Here is a 22,500-nt window from a genome sequence, read left to right as displayed (position 1 = left end):
TACATGTGTGCTTCTGCCCACATGCTACTAAGGGTTGCCATCACTGCCTTGGGATTATTAAGCACACATCCTTTGTTTTTCAATGCTGTCCAAACCACCTGTTGCATGGTGCCTGTGGGCTGAACAAAATCATTACCCCCCCCCCTCCCCCCAGGATAGCTGAGCCACATTGGCCACTCACTCTCACCACCCAGCTCGTCCATCACCCAAGCTACAATTTGTACTCAGTTTACCTGGGTGATAGTCAGGCCTTTATTTCTTTACACCACAGATCCGGGCTAAACTTGGTATTATTTTTTGACTGATCCTGTGGAACGTTGACTGTATAGCATCATATAGCTCAGCTTCAACAATACCTGCAATTCTGTTTCAAAGATGAGGATGGTTAGTAAACAGTGGAAGTAGGACTGGGGAAAGAAATTGTAAAGTGTGGCATGTGAAGCCATAGAATGATGGTGGTGATAATATGGGTTTATTTTTATTTTATTTATTATTTTATTATAGTATGATGCTTAAGCCTAAGCACTTATAATTAAAAGAAAAAAAAACACTGAATTATTAAAATCTTATTCAAACTCATTACTTGTGCAGTAAAAGCTTAAAAGATTAAGATTAAAATTGTTAATATCAAGACAGTCATATGAGTCCTGATTTGCACTAGGGTCTGTGTTGCACAATGTCTACCTATGTGATATTTAAGAAAGAATTTAAAGCAGAGATATGCATTTACTGTTGTTAAAGTGGGTGAAATTTGACAAAAGAAAGGGAAGGTAAACTGTGTGACTTTGGCCAAAAATGTTATATACATCTTGGCTTTTACCAGGAGCTTCTCATCAAAATTCAGAAGAAGAAAATTATTTGACTAGTGATTATATCAGAACTGTAATATATTTTATGCATAGGCAAAGAGAAGCGGTAGAAAGGCAAACATTGTGTTGGGGCATATGGAAAAAGGCTTAAACAGGATTTTAGCACTCCACTAACCATTATGTTAAAGTCTGCTTTCACATGAACGTAGAATTTAAATTTATAGTTTTTTTGAGGGGCAAAGCGTCCCTCAGACTGTATGCAGGAAGTTTCGGACCTGCATCCCTTTACTAGACACTCACCTCCAAAGTTGCTGCACCTTGGGAAAAGGGGTATTCCCGGTGCATTGGCCAGAATGTGGTTTTAACAAAGCGTTCATTATTGCATGACCAGTTATTGCACAAGGGGAATATTCACATTTCAATGGTAGTAAAAAAAAGACATAATTTTAAACCTGTGTATGTTAATTATAGAATCATAGTGGAATATGGTGTATTATTATCAACATGCATATGGGCTAAGAGGTACTTTATCCATACTAGAAGGCAGAAGAAGCAACTTGTTTGGAGGTCCATCAGAAAAGCATAATAATGAATCAGTAGACCTCTAGCAAATAATGTCATGGAATTTGAAAACTGTTATCCCCACAGGTCAGAGGTTACACTGTAGCAACACTTGGAGATTAATAAAATTATGGGCGGGGATATAACGTGACTGCAATAAGATTGATACCTGAAGTCTATTTTATGGAGATGGCAGAAGTCACATTGGATATTTTGACAAAATACATAGCGTCATGGAAGACATTTGGGGGGGCATTTGAGATCCAGTTTAACTCCTGAACATGATTACCATGTGGAAGACAAGAACTAAGTGACACCTGAGAGAAGGAAGGGCTTCTTGATTAGATGTGGATGCTGTTTCTTTCAATTAGCAGTCTGAGAGTACCAGATTTTGGGGAATCGGCAGATAGATAACATAACTGAAGATCACCATTCCCAAAAAGCAAGCCAGGCCAAACCTTGGGGGTGACCCCAAAAAGTAGTAATGGTGTATGGAGAGAGAAGTAGAAGAAGAAGAAAAAAAAGTTAGTTTAACATTTTGATTTACGGACTATGTGCTTTTTGTAAGATGTTCTTTTCATATGTGCATACTTCCAACATCCTTTGATTGACAAAGTACGTTTTCATTGTTTATGTTAGTCACTGTGTCCTTTACCCCATTTTTTCTTCTTCCAGCACATTTTGGTTGTGGACCAGTATAGTCATAAGGTAAAACTAACATATTCTATCAGTCAATACATAGAAGGCCCGGACAGTAGACTGAATAGTAAAATAATATTGGCTGATGGCTTGTTCCCATTTAGGCTGTATGTAATAATCAGGGATTACCAGGGTATATCAGAGGATGATGGACGGAAGTCAAGTCCCAGAGATTCTAGACATAGGTGCCGGAAACTGTTGAAGACTGAGGGGGCAGAGGGTGAAAGGGGCACATTGTGATCTAAAAAAGGGCAATTTTTTAAAACTATTTACTACCACAACATAGGTTCACTTGGAGGACATTTTAAGCTTAGCCAATTCCCTTTTGATGCTTGAATTAACATTTCTGATTGGTCTTACCTGTCCCATGACTGATAATTGTATATTAGCCATAGTGAGAATAACTGTAATCATACCATAGATAATTGGAGGGGATCCATGTAAGGGAGGCAGCATTTAGGAACTGCCTCTATCCATTAGTGGCACGAGGTGCAATCCTGGAGTACATTTTCTATTACCCATCCTTAGATCCAAGTTGCATTTGAATATGGACAGGGATGAACTTTGTTTTACTTGAATGGAAAATCTGTTCTGGAACAATGGTGGCCTTTGTGATATATATCCATCTCTCCACAACATTCAGTTTAGATACCTGGACTATTTCTGATGCCATTTGACTTGCTGATGTTTAGTAGGTACATCTGTAGGTCGGAGGATGCCTTGTATGCCAGACACATGTAGGATACCGAGTGTCGTGATAACTGTTTGAGGTGGTCCATGCAAGACTTATTTGTAAGGACTTGTATCCTTTTAGTAAGTTATCTCTGCGAGTATTCCAATTGTTGTATGTGTCTGGACAGATACATGCCAAAGTGGGCATTATACAAAATGATTGACCTAATGAGGACTTTGTAAAGGGGAAAATAACATCTCTAGATCTAGTCACAGTCAATTCTTTTATAACATGTGCAATATAGAAAGACTTTCTTATGACTCTGGGCACATGCTGGTCAAAAGTTAGGTCACTTTACACACAAGTTCCAAAATGCAAAACAACTGGGTCACTTCTCAGGGGGCATTGTAAATTTGGCAGTTCCCTGGAATAGATGACTTCCCACAGGATACGATAATGTATTTTTTGGAGTTTAGTTTCAATTCATGATTTTGGCACCAGTTATTGTTTGGGACGAACCTTCCTGCATGATGGCTAAGTCATTTGTGGATTCAGTAACTGCTCCTCGCTTGCCGTCATCTCAAACTTAGTCGGCCAAAGCCCTTCGGTATTTCCTTTTACTTTTTTTTTTTTTACCCTCATCCATTGCTTTGGTGACAAGAGTAAAGCTTAAAATTTGCCCTTGATTTTGAACCTTTCATGCTTTCTCCTGATTCTTGTCCTAAGAGGTCGGGAGATCAGAGCATATGTTTGACTGTCCCTGATTGTGTCATATTTTTGGTCTGTTCCTAATATGTGTGATTTACTGGCAGATTTATGAGGACTGCAAAACTTAAATAATGATAGACACTTGAGTTTCAGACAAACACTGAGCCCTTTGCTAAGCAAACAATACTGTCACGCAATGAAAACAGACTTAGCTTGAGCAGTAAACTTCTCTGTCCTTGAAACTCGCATTCGTTGAAACGGCATGAAAATCCACATTAATTTTGCATCTGGCTAGTGGAGGACTAAGTTTACTTCTGGGCTGTTTTCAAACCATAGGCTTCTTACACATTTTTAGGGCCACGCATATATGTATGCATTCTTTGATTCACCGTCCTGATTGTATTAAATTATATTCCTTGTATAATACAGCACCACTTGTTAGAGTGTGCTTTAAATTTGTAGTTTTGAACAGTCTTCTAGTAAGCAATGAAACAAAATGTATGAACCAATAATGACAAAACTACCCATTTCAGAAAATTTCAACCATAAAAGGCCACTTAAATTTCTGTCATTACAATCCACTATTATCAGTAAACATGCAAAATCTCGGTAGAAGTAAGTCATATAAAAAAATTCCACATTACAGGGATTTGCAGCTAATGAAGAGGTTGCTGCTACCAAACAAGTTTATAGTTCATTGTTTCATCTACAAATAAAGTGCCTGTTGCCCTTGAAGAATAAATTGCCTGTGTTACACTAAAAATATGATAAGCTAGTAATATTGTAATAGGGAATGGATGGCAAACTTATAACAGCTTAGTAGCTACTAGGTAACTACTCCAAAGGAGGACATTCACAGGATTGCAGCATCCACTCACTTTAAAGTACAACACAGTACAGTATCAGCAATCCATCTGCATACTGTGGGAGTAGTACCCACAGCCTTCTGCATCAAAAGCAAGTATACTACCTGTTGTGCTACTAACAATACAAGCACAGCCTTTGTCTAGAAATACACCTTCTCAGAGTCTGTGTGACTTTGTAGGCAGTATATCTCCAGTTGTGGTGAGGGGACAGAGCAGCCACACCAATAGTGCAAAGGGTCTTACCCCCTGGAAAAAAAAACGTTCCACAAATCATGAGTACTCCTTTAGTTGAGCGATCGGTAACAAGTTAATGATATTTAAGTAGTGTGTGTTCGAACTAATAAAGAATGTCTCTCTAGAACCATAACTGTTACCATAAAAATGTAAACAGCTGAAATGTTCAGCACATATCATCACAGCGGTTGCTTTCATTAGATTCAGTCTTAAAATGAAAGTGATAATTTTTCTAATATTTTTCAAAAACTTATATAAATAACCATTCGAAATGCACACAACATCAACAGCATTTTTGTTCATCCAGCAGTAAGGTTTCTTATGAAACCAAGCAGTTCTGTTAACACTGATTGATTACAGGGACATTTACAGAAATACAAAAATGATAAACATTTATATAAATGTATAAGCACGTCATTTAATATACTACTAGCTCTTCTACAAAAAGTATCACTGCCAGGTGTATTACCCATCAAATATGCTTTAAGTGTGATATGTTTCACTAGCTTGTATGTAATATGGTTTTGCAATCTATTAATATAAAATGAACTAGCAATATTAGATGCAGATTAGATTACAGGTGCTGATCAACTGATCCCAGGGGAATGCCTGAATGCATCACTAAAGTTTAATGCGTTTGCTACTGCACAACATACATAAAGAGGTGCTGGCACAGACTTAAAAGTTTAAATGAAAAAAACATGTTTGTGTGTGTATATGTATGAGTGCACGTGCATGTGCACATACACACACACACACACACACACACACACACACACACACACACACACACACACACACACACACACACACACACACACACACACACACGATACCACCAGGTTTCTGAATACGAAATGGGATTCTCACAGTTGAAGTCTGACATTTTGGGAAGCATCATTCCAGCAGTTGAAGCCCGCAACTATTGATCCAGCTGAAAGGTGCCAGCTGCAGCAAGTTTTATGTGGTCAGAGGGGTGGGGTGCTGGCGAGCCTTGGAGCTGGGGATACGAGTACAGCAAGGCAGCTGCGGGATGCTGTCTGGCCAGAGCTGCCACCATGGGGTGGCCATAGAGAGCCTGTGCAGTGGGGATCCCTGCCCCTCCTTGCTGATGGAGCCCAGCAATGCCCTGATGGTGATGATGGCTGGTCATGAAAAAACCTGGCTTGGGCATTAACCCGCAGGTGGTGATCCTCGGAGGGGAAGGCGTCTCATTCCAAATGCAGTCTGCTGTGCTTGTGTTCTCTGAAGGCGGAATTCCTGCTGGTGAGACAGATGAGGATGATAGGGATGTCACCAATGCTAAGGGAGATGTTTGCACTTTAGGAGGATCGACTGCAAGCAGACTGTCAATTCGAAAGTTTTTTGATTTTTCCATAAGTTCTTTTTAAATCCGCCAAATCCCAAGACTAGTGTGCCAGTGCAGCACTGAGGCTTTCCTAAGTGAGCCCTACTCTTCGCTACAAATAAACTGGTCACTTCAGTTGAAGGGGTGGCAGTTCAAGACCTGCTGCATCTGAGACTTGAATTGGTAGCTCCTTGCCTCATTGGTTGTCCGGAAAGACCTGATTGGCTGCCTGGTAGGGACAAAAACTGCTTGCGTTTTGTGCACCTGAGAGAGGGAGGGGACTGCCCATAATTCAATGGACCGAATACATAGGCTAAGCCCTATTTATGACACATATCTTATTTCCCATACCTCCTCATCAGCCTTAATGTACATCTTAATGTAAGTTCCAGATATTGGCACTTTGCATATCTGAACTGTTTACTACAGAATCAGGAAGGCGATTTAACAGTAAAAGAAAAACAACAATGTTCTTATTTTGGAATTATTTCTGGCGTGATTACATTTTTGATATTTAGAAATGGAGATGACGGTTTTCAGGTAAAAAAATACAAATGCCACTGTAAGCAACGCACCGCACTTACAATACTTCCAGCAGTTTATGTAAGACTTTACTGAAAATAAATTGTGTTACTATTTAGTACTTCGGTATTGTTTACCACCTGTTTGTCTTTTCGGCTGCCACTGCCGGTAGTGATTCGGGTTGGGAAACTGAAAAAAAAAGACATGCTAGAATAGATGCAGCTGAATCATTCAGCTGCATCTGTCTTTTGAGCCGTGGGTTTTTTTTTTAAATGAGATTATCTGAAAAAGTGTGTGTGGGGGGGCTCCCCTCCCTCCTCATTCTATGGTTCCGGCACCCATGATTCTAGAAGAATGAGCTGGGAGAAACCCAGTTAATTTACAGTGAGGCACGGATGTCCGAGAAATAAAATATGAATTAAAATATGCTTGAATGGTTTCCTAATTGTAAAAATCTTATTCTAAATAATTATGTTGCAGAAGGCTGTGAACTATAAGACTGTAATGCACATCTCAGTACTTGTGAAAAGTGAGGCTAAACTAAGTGCTCTTTTGACCTTGAGAAGTTCATTAAACTATTTTTCCAGTGTGGAGAGGTGAGATGGTATTTCCCAGTCATTGATGTTTCCAGCTGTTTGTATTATCTTAATATACTTGTTTTATATGTAATGTGGGACAAGACAGGCCGCACAAGACCTGATGACAGCTGACTTCTAGTTATGATTTTGAGGGAGGAATTACAGATCACCTTTCTGTTTCTTTTGCCAAAAGGAATATTATCTGGCATACTGGAGACAACCTCTTCATCTTGTAATCAAAACTGCTTTGAGAAATCTCAGAAATGTATAAGAAATGTAATAAATATGAACCAAGAGACAAAACTCACAGAAAACAAATCAGAATGAGCAAACAAAATTCACAGTAAAAAGGTATTGTTATGTTATTTACAGGCAGCAAACATGTTTTGTATAATTGTTGCCCTGACTCCTAGATGATATACATACTGTATCAAAGTAATTAAAAATATAACTGTAATATATTACGAATACGGGAATCCTAAGTTAAAGACCTGCACTGGTTGAGTTTTTAATTGAATCTAGAATGGAAATTGGTGTTAAAAAGGATAATTAGTAGGGAATATAAAATATTGCACAATAACTTTAGGAATCAGTCAGAGGATGTCAGAAAAGATTAGTAAGAGAGATTCGATAAGCAATTCACAAAGGAACAACGGGAGGACATACGTACGACTCCCAAGTATGCAACAAAATCTAGAAGATTTAGGATGTTTGCCTGGAAGTGTTTGCATAGGTACTTTTATACCCCAAGCAGATGCCAAATAATTTTTTCCTCAGGTACATGGCAAACATTGGAGGTGTAATGGCGAAGAAAGAGGTACCTGGGAGCATATGTTCTCAGTCTGTAATGAATTGGAAGACGTTAAAAACGTTATACAGAGTAATCTGTCAGAAATACTAGGCGAGCAAATGAGTGTAACTAATGGAATGATTTTTTTTTTAAACTTTTATTTGGTCAAAACGCTGAGTCCGTGGGATTGCTATCGTGCTGCTGGTATTTATAATTTAACAGTTATCAGTTCGTGTGTTTGATTTTTTTTTTAGCCAGGATACATGATCTAATTTTTCTAGACATTGTATGGCCTTATTAATCTGGTGGCTGCCAAAAAAGTGATTACTTAAAAATGGAAATTAATGTCTAAACCAACTATACTCGAAGTAATGAAGACTGTAACAGAGATAAAAGAACAGGAGGTGGGATATTTAAAAAAAGGTAGGAGCAAACTACATAGAAAAAAATGGAATCTGTGAGAACAATACCTGCAAAAACTGTTTTGGAGGAGGAATGACATTTAAGAGACAGTAGGAACTAACAATTTACATAATGTTGCTTTGATTATATGACATAGAGTAATATGTGTGATATGTAATGTTTGTAAATATGAAGTTGTTAATATGGTTTGATTACTTTTATATAAATGTAAGTTTGCCTGTGTCACAAGTGATAATTCCACAAAGGTGTTTGAAAGTATATATATTACATATTATGATGTACTAAGAGAAAGCACCACCGATGCATCTGCAATATATTGCAAACAGTGATGTTTTATTGTAATAACTTAGTAATATTTTCATAGATGATGAATTCCATTAAAGTCTGATCATGTTATCTAAGAGCTGCTGTTCTAAGGGGAAATCATAACTGTTAGTGGAAGAATGAAAGAGCTTTGAGGACAAATCCTAAGAATGAAGACTTCTTTACTTTTTTGAAACTAGAAAGTGAGTTATGTCATTTGTTTTTAGAATGAGCTATTTTCTCTGCACCCTGTAATAAGTGGACTCAAATATATAGCTTTTCCAGTTATCCCCTTTCTCCCAGCATCTCTGTTTGCCACCTCCTATAATTAACCGCATCCGCCAATGTTTCTGTTTATCCAAAGGTGATGGGACAGATTACATTCAACAATAGCCAGTAGGAAATAGAAACTCGTGTATGCATTACTTTATAGCAAAATTGAGAACTGTACAATGATGTTAAATGAAGTTTTGGAATACAGTCACAAACCAGCCTCCCAGCATTTATACCTCCATGGTTCATTGCTGCAGTGTTATATAGTTTTTCATTCTACTAGATATATTCTCTCAGTCACCACTGCAGGCCACCACTGGAAGGAAAGAGCCCCCACCACGAGATGAGAGACCACTTTTTTTGTTGCTCAGCCACATGTCCTAACAGAGCTTTTCCTGTGATTCTCCAGCCGGGATCCCCAGCGTCATTGTCAGGGGCAAAACTGAATGTAGTTAATGAAACATTTGTCACACTTTTGAACTTACTAGAAATTGTACTGATTTAAGAATGAGAAGCCTTAACCTCAGTTCACTGAAGTGCTTGTTCTGCTGTCTGAGGAACACCTTTTCAAACCATATAGCTGGCTGATAAAGGGCTGCAAAACACTTAAAATAATCAGTTTCATAACTATGATAAGGCAGTGCAAGCAGCGGGATATGGTTTTCTAGGATCTATGCTGGTTGAAATGCTTCTTTCATAAAGAGCAATGAATGCATGGCCACTTAAAAACAAATCGCTCTGTCACAAATGATCAAGAGCACAATCCTCGTACAACCCAACTGCAAAGATCAAAACAAACATTTTTGCAGGAGTAAGCCCCCCCCCCAAACACCTCTTGCATCTTTAATATATACTGACCCTGTGGATACAAAACCATGGGTAAAGCAGAAACATCCAAACATAGTGCAGAGCAGTGTTGCAGAAACAGCAGTTCCTAAATGTCAAGCATTCATTCTATAATCTAATATTAATTGAGCCAGTTGTATTTGGGCAGTCAGAACCTCATCAGCTGGTTGTTCATCACATGTTGGAAACTTGTCAAAATGCATCATCCAAAACATATGTTATCCCGTATATCTATTACAAAAGTGCTATCATGGAAGCTGGTATGGTAGCTTTCTCTTCACTACTTCTTTATTTTAACTCAGAGAATCTGCAGCCTTGGAGTTGCAGGATTGTTATTGTTTTGTTTCCTCCAAGTTGGCCAATATGTAGGAGGTACAGAGTCACATCTCTCCGGGTCTATATTATAAGATCTATTTGTTGCTTGTCTTTTCAGCTTTACCCGGTTAGGGGTCACCACAGCGGAACTCTGGTCTGCTAATGATTGGCAGTAGATTTTTATGGTGCCAAGTTGCCAGCCTGATGCCCAACCTTCAGCGAAGGCACACCCATTCACACATGTCTTTTGAACGCCACTCGACCACGGGGAGGACATGCAGACTCCACACAGAAGGCACTCCCGCCGAGAATTGAACAGGAGAACCTCTTGCTGTGAGGCAACAACACTACCGCTGCACCACTGCGGCTGGGGGTCTATATTATAAGATCGACTGTTGAAAACATCGAACACCATATGGTTGACACCATATGGTCGATGTCTTCAAACATCGAACTTATAAAAACAACAAAAATAAAAAATAAAAAAGTACCCTAATGGATTTAAGCAGGGGGGAAAGCCCCCCTGCACCCCCCACCCCCCGCTACTTAAATATATGAACTCCAAGACCACACTGCATTGCAGTAAATGGAAATCTCCCCTTATGGAGATTTCTGTTTACACGTTCGATGTTCTCCGCTTTCACTATACTCGTGTCGACAATATCAGCTTCGATATTGTTGGCTTTCGAGAATATAAGTAGACCCATCTCTCCATTTTAGAGGTACAAGGGGGTCCCTCTACCCACAAAGCAATTTTAAAATTTATTTGTATTGTTTTGAGTAGGATCCATTTTAAAAAGTGTTTCTTTTTTTCCCTCAAGTGACTTTTGCTTAGTAATGTTATATTTCTTTTAACAGTAGGCCCATATTGTTAGTAACCTGTTGGCTATTGGATAATGGTGCAGTGAATAGGTGATGAAGCCAGGGTTACCTGGCACTCCTTCTTACCTTGAAGAGTGACACTTTGTACCATAACATACTGGATATACTTTACTAATTATATGTACCCTTCGGTTACTAGTCAGTGTTTTTAGCACTGGTGTTGGAACCGAAGACCAGATGGCAATACATTTGCTTTTACAGGATCTTTACATAAATAAATGTGAATTTTATTGCATTTTATACGCATTGCACATCACTCATACTCATTTTGTAATGAAAGTATGTAGTCACCAGCATTTGTTCCTGATGACATAAGAGATACATGCTGTGAAATATTTTCAGACCACAATTCAAAGTCCTGTCTTCCTTAAACTTTGTGTTTTTTTATCATAGCAGTAAGTTCTTGGAGGCCCTGAAAACTTTTCATAGTACAGGATAATTTTGCGCTTGGATAAACAATGAAAATGTTATGAGGAGATGGGCAGAAATGACTAGACAGTGCCGCCAGACGTCTTGTCAGTGATTCACTGTTACATCACTTAGTTGTTGCCCTGCTTCTTGGTGCAATTCTCACACGAATCTCTTACAATATATTGTCTTAATCTCTTCCTTTTTTGTTCTTATTTTTCAAACTTTATTGATTACAACAATAAAAGATGAAACAATCATTTCTAAGGTAAAGGAAGATGATGTGATGCGTTATCATTTTGATCACTGTGATTTTGCTTTGCACAGATTTGTAAAACAAATTAAGCCATTTAGTTACATCAAATTTTATATATAACAGTACCAACTGCGTAGTTAAGATATAATCTGATATTTAATAGTTTTGTTTATGGGTCATTTTGTACAAATGAATAAAGTATAATGTCCATAACCTAAGAAAGAATGTTCCCCAGTAAGCAAACAGTCCCCGTTGTAAAATGTAAGCAAACCAGCAGAAAACAGCAACAGTAAACTGAAGCATGACTTGTATCACCATTCAGTAAAATAAAATCACATTTATTTTCAAGTAGGTAAGCGCTTTCACCACTAAATGTGGCTTCATCAGACCATTTACAAGTAAAAGTGCATAAACTGCCAAACATTTCCATTTATACATAACACCTCCCCCTAATTAAATTCAAATGTTTGTTGTAGCAAATCAATTCAGCACAAAACGCCCCTAGTTGCTTACATCATAAACAAATTAAAACAGCAACAAATTAACTATTTGTTGCTCGTACATAAATAAAATCCACATTATAATACTCAAAATTCATCACATAATAAAATTGTACACACTCCACTTTAAAATATATGCATATCTCATCCTTAGCAGCATAAATTGTATTGTGCATCTATAGATCAACTAACTGTCTAGTTGCTTTTGTTATATATAGATCGTCACACAATAATAAATTTATATCATCGTGACATAACATTTCCTACTTGGTATAACTGGTTATATGGTTAAGCACTCACTTGACTCCAGAACCCAGATCATTCAAGTCAGTACATCATTACTTACACATTCATGGATCAAGTCATATTGCACACATTTAAATATCCCTCCAAGACTATCCTATGGTGTAGCTAGGTCCTTTCAAGGGAAAGATATAATACCATCAAGCATGTGATAACATAATCGTTCAGCTTACAACCCTTGTATGCTGTGAAAGATCAATCAAGAAGTGATTTCTATTTTACATTGTTCAAATAAACAGTTTACTGTACCTTCTTAAACATAGATGAATAACGAGCCTATTTATCTATATATCCATACTTGGTTCCAAAATGCAGCTCATGATTAGCAGTGGAGTTTTCATGGTGTTGAGTTGCCAGCCCAGTGCCCACACTTGCACAGAAGACACACACATGCACACACTCACACCTAGGGCCAATTTAGAATGTCCAATCTTTAGGCTGTGGGAGGAAACCGGAGTGCCAGGAGGAAACCCACGAGACCACAGGGAGAACATGCCAACTCCACACAGAAGGCACCCCAGCCGAGGATCGAACTGGAGAACCTCTTGCTGTGAGGCAGCAACACTAACTGCTGCACCACCTTGTAAATGGTCTGATGAAGCCACATTTTGTGGTGAAAGTGCTTACCTACTTGAAAATAAATGTGATTTTATTTTACTGAATGGTGATACAAGTCGTGCTTCAGTTTATCGCTGCTGTTGTCTGCTATAATGTCCATAAGCCTATGGTCTAGAATTACAGGAGCTTCTTTTTTCAGCACATGGTGCAATGGTTCAGTAGGTAACATTACTGCCTCTTAGCACTTGGTCTTCTATTTCATTTCCTGGTTAGGATACCTTGCGTGTGAAGTGTGCATGCCGTGTCTATATCAGTGCAGATCTTTGCCAGGGTTTCTGGTCTCTTTGTGCATTATGGAGACATATTGAGAGAAAGATGAACTGTCAGACTTCTAAACAGTTGACAGGTGTATGTGTGTGTGTGTGTGTGTGTGTGTGTGTGTGTGTGTGTGTGTGTCTGTCTGTCTGACTGTACATCCTGAGGCAGATCGGAGCATCATTTAGACTTGTTTTCCTGCCTTACCCTCATTGCTTGTTGGGATAGGCTCCAGCTTCCCTGCTTCCCTGACTAAGATAAAGTGTTTCAGCTAAATGGCAATCCTGAATGTCCATGACGTTTTCTTTTACTTTCATTTTTAAGTCTATTTATGGACAATTTCAGGCCATTAAAGCCAAACCCCTCTAGCTGTGGATATGCATGTTTCTGCCTTCTTATGACATCATCAGCACAGCATAAGAGGAAGGAATGTTTGACCTTTGGAAACACAGGGTTGTCATACTCAGCTGATATCCATAAACATTAGGGTGTTTACAAAATATCCCAACTAACAAACTAAAACAAAAAAGTACAAAGGTCACACACATAACCAACTAGTTAAAAAACACAAAAAGAAAAATTTAGCAAAGACTTGTTTAACAAAGAAGTGTTTATGGATAGCATTATATATTCAGCTAAAATGCTAGATATGTTAAATGATACGGATAGATACTCTAGAGTGTCCAGAAATTAGGTCAATGTTGTCAATAGGAGAATAGATTTCATGTTGAATGAGCTATTGGACAAGGGTAATATTACTTTAGAAGTTTTTAATTTTTTTAGCTATAGACAAGCCAAAGATACCATCCATCTTTGGGATTCCCAAAGCTCATAAGAACAATTATTTATCCCTGCCCCCAGTTCTGAAGCTCATGGCTGCTAAGTTGTAAATTCCTTATTGGCCACTAGGGGGAAGGAGAGGACAATTTTGTTTTAACTTTTTGTTTTTTCATATTTAAATATATATATATTTTTTATATATATCATGCTTTATATATTTGGTATATATTTTAACATTTCATGTAGGTTTAAAGCAACATTTTATTTTATTTGTTCATATGTCTTTTTTTCTTAAATATAAAAAACATTTTTTAAAAATAGTTGACAAGATTTATATTTTGAGATATGTTTTTAAAACTCAAACTTTTCTATTGGAGGATGCACTAGAGGGAGGGGTATTTAAGAGGGGTTGCTAGTTGATGTTTTTGTTACATCTGATGAAGTCTTTTGTCTATGGAGACGAAAATGCAGTGTAAATTTGGAGCTTTAGTGTGTATAATAAACTAGCAACCTTCGGGCTTTATGGTGTGGCCGTTATTTTCGTGATTGGACGTTTGTGTGCTGTGTTTTCGTTAATCTTACAAAAATATTTCAGTGCTCCACACAAACTTGTGTATCTGACTCTTTCAGACAAGTCCTTTAACTGATTTATTTCAAGACATTTATTGAATGTTTATTGGGAACACTAATTGTTTTACTGAAAACGTATGTACATAAGGAGGGTTTGTGTTATTACTGGCTTGTTCTGAGGAAGCCCCTTGTGTTTGTGGGACAAAAGTGCTAAATGTATGTAAATAAATGGATTTTATTCTATTTGTACTACAGTGTGTATTGGACCAGAAAACCCATTCTTGTTTTGATGCTTTTCATTCTCCTATGTGGACCACTGCACAATGTTTTTTTTTTTGTTTGGTTACTTGTAAAGAGTTGTGCACCCATTTTTGTTTCTGATGTTACTAATCTTATGCATACCTATCAGGAGACCCTGACAAGGGTAATCGTGCTTCCAGAGTCTAGCAGGATTTGATCTTCCCTTCCTGCTAGAAATACAGTACACCTCATCAACTTAGTCATAACACAATGACATAATGCTGACTCAGTTATTCTAGTTGTTGTCTTGTCACACTCCATAGAACAATTTAACTAGTGGCATGCATTTCTGCTTTCCCATTTCTTCTAACATTCTGTTTGGTATTAGTAATACAGCAATTAGCAATGTGACCCCCTCCCTCCCATTTTAAACAAATTAGCACATTACTTGCTGTTTTTTGTTTCACAGAGGAGGGCACATTTTTACTGCAATGTTAGATCTAAAAGCAGAAATTTTTTTTGAACTTTGTGCCATTAACTATTAAGTGTTCTACTAAAGTTACTATTTTAGTCAGAGTTCTTTGGATTACTTTGCATACATACCTAGTAGTTTCTTTTTAAAGTTTGCTGTACTCCATGTAATCAGTTCCTTCCATGGCCATATATGCATTCAGTGCCTTTCCTGTTAGCTGGGATGAAAGGATTTTTTGCCCATTCTGCACAGCCCCAGGTCTCTATGGTAGCATAATGGTCAATTGCCCCCAGGTGTGATTTCAGGTCTGGTCAGTTTTAAATGTCAGGCACATTCATGGGTTAGTAAATATGTTAGCCAGCACAACTAGCTGTTGCTGCAGTTACACCAACTTTGTGTCAGTCTCTGTTTTTGATTCAATGAGCATTTTCAGTAAAACGTCTGTGACTGTGGTTGTCAGGAAACAGTAGAAGAAGCAAACATTTAGCAACAGAACATCTCAGAGAACCAATAACAACCATTCTATGGGGAATTAGTGGCCCAAAGTGTATTGCATTTGGTTGCAGAGGTATTGCAAGGAAAAGTATATGGTGAGTCCTTGGCCAGACAATCACGCAGCCACAATAAGTATAAGTTCAGTAACTCACTGGAAGCACCAGATTGTATAAAATACAGATTTATTCAATAATTCACAGAGTAAATCCAAATTTAGCAGCTCTTCCACCAAGTTCAGAAACATGTTTGAAGCATCTTCAATACTGGGCCAGCTTCCTACCTTTGTAAACACTTGGAAATGTGAATGTCTTGTGGTGCTACACAAGGCAGCGCCCATGGCCCTGACCTATTCACAGGCTTTGGTCATCATGATGTTCTGACAGTCTTGTCTCTTGATTTTTCCCAGATCATCTGCCTGTATGTATTTTTGTTCTAAATTTGATTTTTGTCCTTGAATTTTCCCAGATTATCTGTATGGCCATTTGCATGTCCTTGTATAGTCTTCACTTATTTTGCATTGTGGCACTTTTACCCTCTTGCCCCCTGCATTCTCCCCACTGTAATTGGATATGGGATGCCCTCCTGGACAGCAGCTTATTGACACCAATACAGTCAATTTGGCTAGTTTTACTGGAAGTCCATTTAATATTGGGGACATACCTCTCAACTGTCGCTAATTTTTTAGAATGTCTCTGAGTTTTCCTTATATCTGTGCCCTGTCCCTTGTACTTTTTGATTTGTTGTTACGTCACTGAGGATTACAGTCAGTCAGTAATGACAGACATTAGGGTTTTGTACATCTTACTGTTCAGAAAATTCATGTTGATGCAAAACCTACAACTTTTTAAATGAACTAGAGTAATAAAAGTGTCTCTGATTTGGAGCCTTTATCCTTCCATTATTTTTTGACCTTTGTCACTAATTCTCAAGAAAAGAAGTTCAGAGCCATGGTTGTTCGGGCAAAGCCTCCCCTGCAGATGGTTCAGCTTCCTATTTCACCTTCGCTAATGCAGCTATATCTGAGGATAAGTTATAATTTCATTGAAAGTCCATTCATTCTCTCAGTCTGTACTGTGTACTGCATGGCTTTGAGTATTCAGTTGACTGTGAACCAAACAAATGCTGTATAACAAGATATCTTGTTTGAGAATTATATAACCTACAAATTAATATAACCTGTTTGGTGTCATTATGGATTACACCTGAAATAAATATTAAAACCGTCTCTTCATTTTGAAATCATTAAAATTACAGCATCCTTTTCCTTTGCCTGTAAAACTAGTTTGTCTGAACTTTGGACTTTTGCCGAGTTCCTGCTGTTACCACTTTCTGCTGTCCTGTTATTGCAGTCAACCATCATTTTCCCCTTCTCTACCACAAGAGGGCAGCATGCAATGTTTCTGAAGTTCTCTGCATAGCAGTCAGTTTTACAGTGTAGTCCTGACTTTTTCACAGGTCATGTTATTTGTTTAGTAATATCCATTTCATGTCATGATAATGAGTTTTATGTGCATTTAGTTGAGGACTTAAAGGCACAAAACACCTATGCAAATTAAGTCCTCATGTTTGCTGTTTCAGGTTAGGTATTAAAAGTCATTCTCGCATGTGTTTGTGGCATGCGACATAGCTACACTGAGTATGTAATATGTAGGTGGTATGTCTGTGCATGACTGCATGTTGCCAGTGTTCAGGTGTTTTGGTTTCTGTAAGAAAGTAGGCATGTTCCAACATTTTCAAAACATAAAAACTTTAACATGGATATAGTGGAACTTTAAAAAAAACTTGCACTACATGAGGTTATTAAAACATTACCAAAATATAAAGGCATTTATTAATAACAGCAAAGGATTCTAACTCTTAGAAAATGAACCCTTTCCATAATATTAAGTGTCAGGAAGGAACAATGAATGTTCCTGACTGTGGCTTCTATCACGAGTCTCCAGTGAATTAGTCTGATCTGTGACCAGATAGTAAAGCCATGTTTTGTGCAGCCAATACACTAATCAGCATAGAAAGTCAAGTGAGTTCTTTAAGGGTATCTGGGCAATTGACTGAGGGTGTGTATGTTTTTCTGGAACCCTGAACTGGCAAGAACAAGTCTCCCATGATAATCCTGCATAAAATTAAGATGAAAAATTCTGAAACATTTCATTCTATTTGAAATTAATTCTATAGCAGAAAAAATAATGCTTCTTCATCCTGGTACATTGTATCAGGCATTTTATTAGACAGATAGGGATGTAGCCACCGTTGACATCATGAATTGTGCAATGCACCCAGTTGGTATAGTTCCCAAAGGATATACATTCTGCTTCATAGCAATATAAACACATTATGTAACTTGTAGGCATATAAAGCAAAAAAAAAAAAAAACTGTAGGTTTGTGTTTATAGCATTCAGTTACTACATAAACCAGTTATATAAAACCTGTATGTGTTGAGTTCATAGCACTCAGTTACTACATAAACCAGTTTATATATATATATATATATATATATATATATATATATATATATATATATGTGTGTGTGTGTGTATAGATGTAGTATACAGATATATAGATATATATGTATATATTACCGTTGATAACTGCATTTGACAGAGTAGAAGAATACATTTTTCTAAACTTTTGACCCGAATAGCATCACTCTCAAATGTTCTGATGCAGTCCAAGTATGCAAAAGCACATCAGGCTCTGCAGCTGTGCAGACATTGAAGCCTTGAATCTCAGAGTCTTAACAGTCCCTCTACAGTGTACTGAAAAAGCTTGTTCACTTTAACTGCAAACTCCAGAACAAATATAAAGCAGCACATTATGGGAATCATTTTTTTTGCCACAGACAACTGAAGACTGTTTAAATTCTATAAGCTCATCCTGCCGATCTTTACCTTGTTACAACCGTGCCACACGCTACTTGAGATACCGTTGTTGGCGTTTTCGTTGTATGACTCAGTGCAAGCTTATAGATTTTACATAATATATTGGCCCTAAATAACGTCATCTTAAATTCTGTGCCAGCCCCAAACTTTCTTAAGGGTAAATTGACCGCTCAGACTATATAATTCCTGCAAACTGTATCCATAACTCTAAATGATGTGTGCAGCACATTGGTAACTTTGTATGATCTTATAATGAAAGCCAGTAAAAAGGTAAGAAATTTAATAACTCCACTTCTGTTTCCTTCTACTGCCAAAAGACACACTGTAAGTGAACTAGAGTGTGACTTGGCATTTGGTATTCGTCAAATCATCCATAGGTATGAATTTAGTCTGTAGTGTGTGTGTGTGTGTGTGTGTGTGTGTGTGTGTGTGTGTGTGTGTGTGTCAAATCATCCATAGGTACGAATTTAGTCTGTGGTGTGTGTGTGTGTGTGTGTGTGTGTGTGTGTGTGTGTGTGTGTGTGTGTGTGTGTGTGTGTGTGTGTGTGTGCGCGCTCGCATGTTTGTGTGCTCATTCTGAAACAGTCCTGCACCCTGTCCAGAACTGTTTTTCAGTGGTTTGTGACTTTTAGTTGCTGGGGCAGACTCCAATATACTCATACTGTTGTGAAAAGATAAACCAAGTTACTGGAAAATGGATGGATTGATGGATGGATGGATAACTGTTTCCAAAGTGGTTTGTCTTCCAATAAACTTTCAGACTGAATTAGGCAAAAAATGCAAGGTATTACTTCTGTGAAACAACTTGGGATGATACCACAGGAACAAGGTAGTTTGACAAAAGTGGGAATAATCATATTAGATAAATGCTACGAGATGTAGGTATGTGACAAGACAGCAAGGATAGTCGGAGAGATTGTGGAGTTCATGAAAAGATGCATCACCAGTTGGAAAAAAAGTTGATATTCCTCCTTATAGAAAGTTGGTATGATCCCAAGTAAAATATTGTCTCCCATCCTTTTCAGCTACTTTCCCACTTCAGTGAGAATAAACAGTTATATACTTTCTCATCTGTACTGCTATAATCTAATAATCTATATCTAGCTGTCTGTCTAACTGTCTGTCTCTATACTGGAGACAGTAATATGGTTGAACATCTTTATGGTTGAAAGCTATTTTGTCTGCACAGTTTGATCAACAAAACAGCTGATCGACAGTTTTGTGGGACTGCAGAGTTGTTAGGGTTGGGGAATATTCCTTTTCCCAAGTATTTGGAGATCTTGAAGTTCGAATACATAATTAGTAGGGCTTGTATTAGAATTGCATGCTGCAAGGGTATTTTCTGGAACATGCATACTACCTTGTCAAACTCTTTTTTTTTTTTTTTTTTGTCAGTGTTGACATTTGGGTGTTTTGTTTTTATTTAGTATGTCTATCCCTCTATATATCTCACTATATCTATCTATCTATATATATATATATATATATATATATATATGGTGCCCTTGGCAACATTAGCTTATACGATATCAAGTACACAGAAATTCACTTCAAAGTGATCAGAAGGAATGCAAATTAATAAGGCATTGTTAAAAAGCATGCTGCATCCTCTTGTGGGGGAGTAGGGAAAAATAAGTTTGGGAGTGGCAGCTTACCTCCTCCAGAAAAAGTCATCACTGAGAGACACTGTCAAGCCTGTCTCAGTCTTCCCGGGAGAGGCCGCAACACTGACCACCTATTAAGAGGGCACATATCAGAAATAAGTTCTCATTCATCTGTGACCTTAGCAAAAGCAAAATGAACAGCTGAAAACTTGAAATGTTATAGATGAACAACTGTGATACAAGTCTGAGTGATCCAAGCAATTGACAAACACTGTATGTATATTAAATATCTATCTATATATTAAACACTTTAGCTTTGGTTCACTGAAAGCAGATTTCAGAGGATGTCTTTCTCATAGGTTCATAGCTGATTACTGGGCTACCTACCCAGGAAGGGGGGGGGGGGCATTTTTAAGCCTGGCCTAACTTCCCAAATGTATCTGGCAGGTTGATACTGTAGGGTTGTTTCATGAGGCATATGTAGACTTGGGCATTGGTGATCAAGCATTTCCAGGCTGCCTCTATCTATTACAGACATAGGTATCTCACCAGGGGTACATTTCTGATTTCCCATCCACTAGTCTAAGTGGTGCTTGAATTGGATTAGAGAAGAGTTTTGCATGTAATGAATAGGAAACCTGTTCCAGAGAAAGGGTAATTACCAAGATACATACCTGCCCCTCCAGCATGTCCTATTTATGTTGCAAGTGAGGTTTAGGTCCCTAAATCAGGTAATTCTGATGATATTTGTTTTGCAAATATGCAACAGGTCCATCAGAGCAGAATCATAGCATGCTTTGTAAGTCAGGCATAGATAACTTCTCAGCAGCCTGTAGGATACTGAGTACAGGGACAGTGCTTTGAGGTTGTCCACATAGGACATGTTGTTTACTCCCTGTGTTCTTTTTTGAGGACCCTCTGCAGACACTCCAGTTGTTGCATATGCTTGATCTAGTACGTACCGAAAGGGGCCTTGTAGCAATGTTTGTTGAGGGCCGAGTACAGCAGAACAATGACATCTTTGGACCTGAATCTCAGTACATTGTGTAAATGTCTTTGATCCTATTGCTGAGACCATAAATAAAGATATAATCAGCAGCAGCTGACATCCTGTCTAGCAATAGTTACTCTGCCTTGTGTCCATTGAATTTCATGATAGCTGTGGTTCCTGTGTGCTTTGAACTGAATTAAATTGGTAATCAGACAACGAATATCCCCGATATATGTCAAAGTTATCATAAAGGCCAGAAATGGGATGCAATGTTATGTCAAATTCACAAAGATTAAGAGTGAGACATGTGTACTGAGCTGAAAAAATGGGAGGGGGCAGTCCAGAATTTATGCCAGACTTAATTTCCAAACTGAAGAGATGTGCAGATTATTAGATTTTGTGATATTAGAGAGAAAAATCACAAAACATGAAAATGAAGCTGACAGAAAGTTTGGAAATAAGAAGCCAGATTTTGTAGTGATGGTATGCCAGAATGTATGCCAGACTTAATTTCTAAACTGAATAGATTTGTAGATTATTAGATTTTATGACATTAGAGAGAAAATCCTAAAAAATACAAATGGAGCTGAATTAAATTTTGGAAATAAGTTAGATTTTGCAGTGATTCTTGCTACACAGCAAAACTTGCAAAATGAGTTGTTTCTAGAATATGTCCAATTTGGATAAAGTATTGGCAGGACTTATGTTTGGCAGAGGCAAGAAACATAGGAAACATTAGTGATGATAAGTCTTAAAGCCATAACTAGAAGATAATTTTAGAAAGATCTATAATAAAGTTGATGAGAGCATGTTGTTATACAGGCTCAGTAAACCGAGAATCATCTGTAGCATGTCATCTCAAGATGACACATTACCTGAACGTAGAGTAGATGTGATGCTCTAAAATATGCGTCTTGAGTAGTATGCAAAAGAAGCACAAAAACAAACATTACTGACATAATGATAAAATAATGAATTTTCTTTCATAAAACAGAAAAAAATGTAAGGGCTGAGGTGTTTGACAGTACCGGGTCTTGATGGACGAGGGAAAAATAAACAAAAAGCAGGAAATGGTTTGAAAAAAGTAATCCCAAATGCACACAATATATGTTTTAATTTAATTATGTTCTCCCTTTTTTTCATTCATAGAATATTAAAGCAATAATGCCTCTAGAGAAAGGAGTTTCTGCCTCAGATGAGACTTCATCTCCTGAAGAGACATCACTGCCCCTGAGGAGAGTAATGCATTGTGACAGAGATTTGATTGCTCATGAAAGGAGTGAGTGGTCGTATTACAA

General features: G+C 37.7%; 1 protein-coding gene across 1 annotated transcript in view; it reads left to right on the top strand.

Annotated features, from left to right (window-relative positions):
- The window catches only part of PIRT (phosphoinositide interacting regulator of transient receptor potential channels), a 103,728-nt gene that overhangs the window by 79,716 nt on the left and 1,512 nt on the right, over positions 1-22,500 (top strand). Inside the window, exon 2 of the mRNA XM_044090541.1 lies at positions 22,352-22,500. This exon is cut by the window's right edge and continues 1,512 nt beyond it. Within this exon, the coding sequence (XP_043946476.1) occupies positions 22,367-22,500 (134 nt within the window). The 5' untranslated portion in view covers positions 22,352-22,366. The remainder of the gene's footprint in view (positions 1-22,351) is intronic.

Source organism: Protopterus annectens, chromosome 12.part0 (assembly GCF_019279795.1).
Source record: "Protopterus annectens isolate FY-2018-M chromosome 12.part0, PAN1.0, whole genome shotgun sequence".
NCBI classification, from domain to species: domain Eukaryota; kingdom Metazoa; phylum Chordata; order Ceratodontiformes; family Protopteridae; genus Protopterus; species Protopterus annectens.
This window is presented reverse-complemented; position numbering and strand designations above follow the sequence as displayed.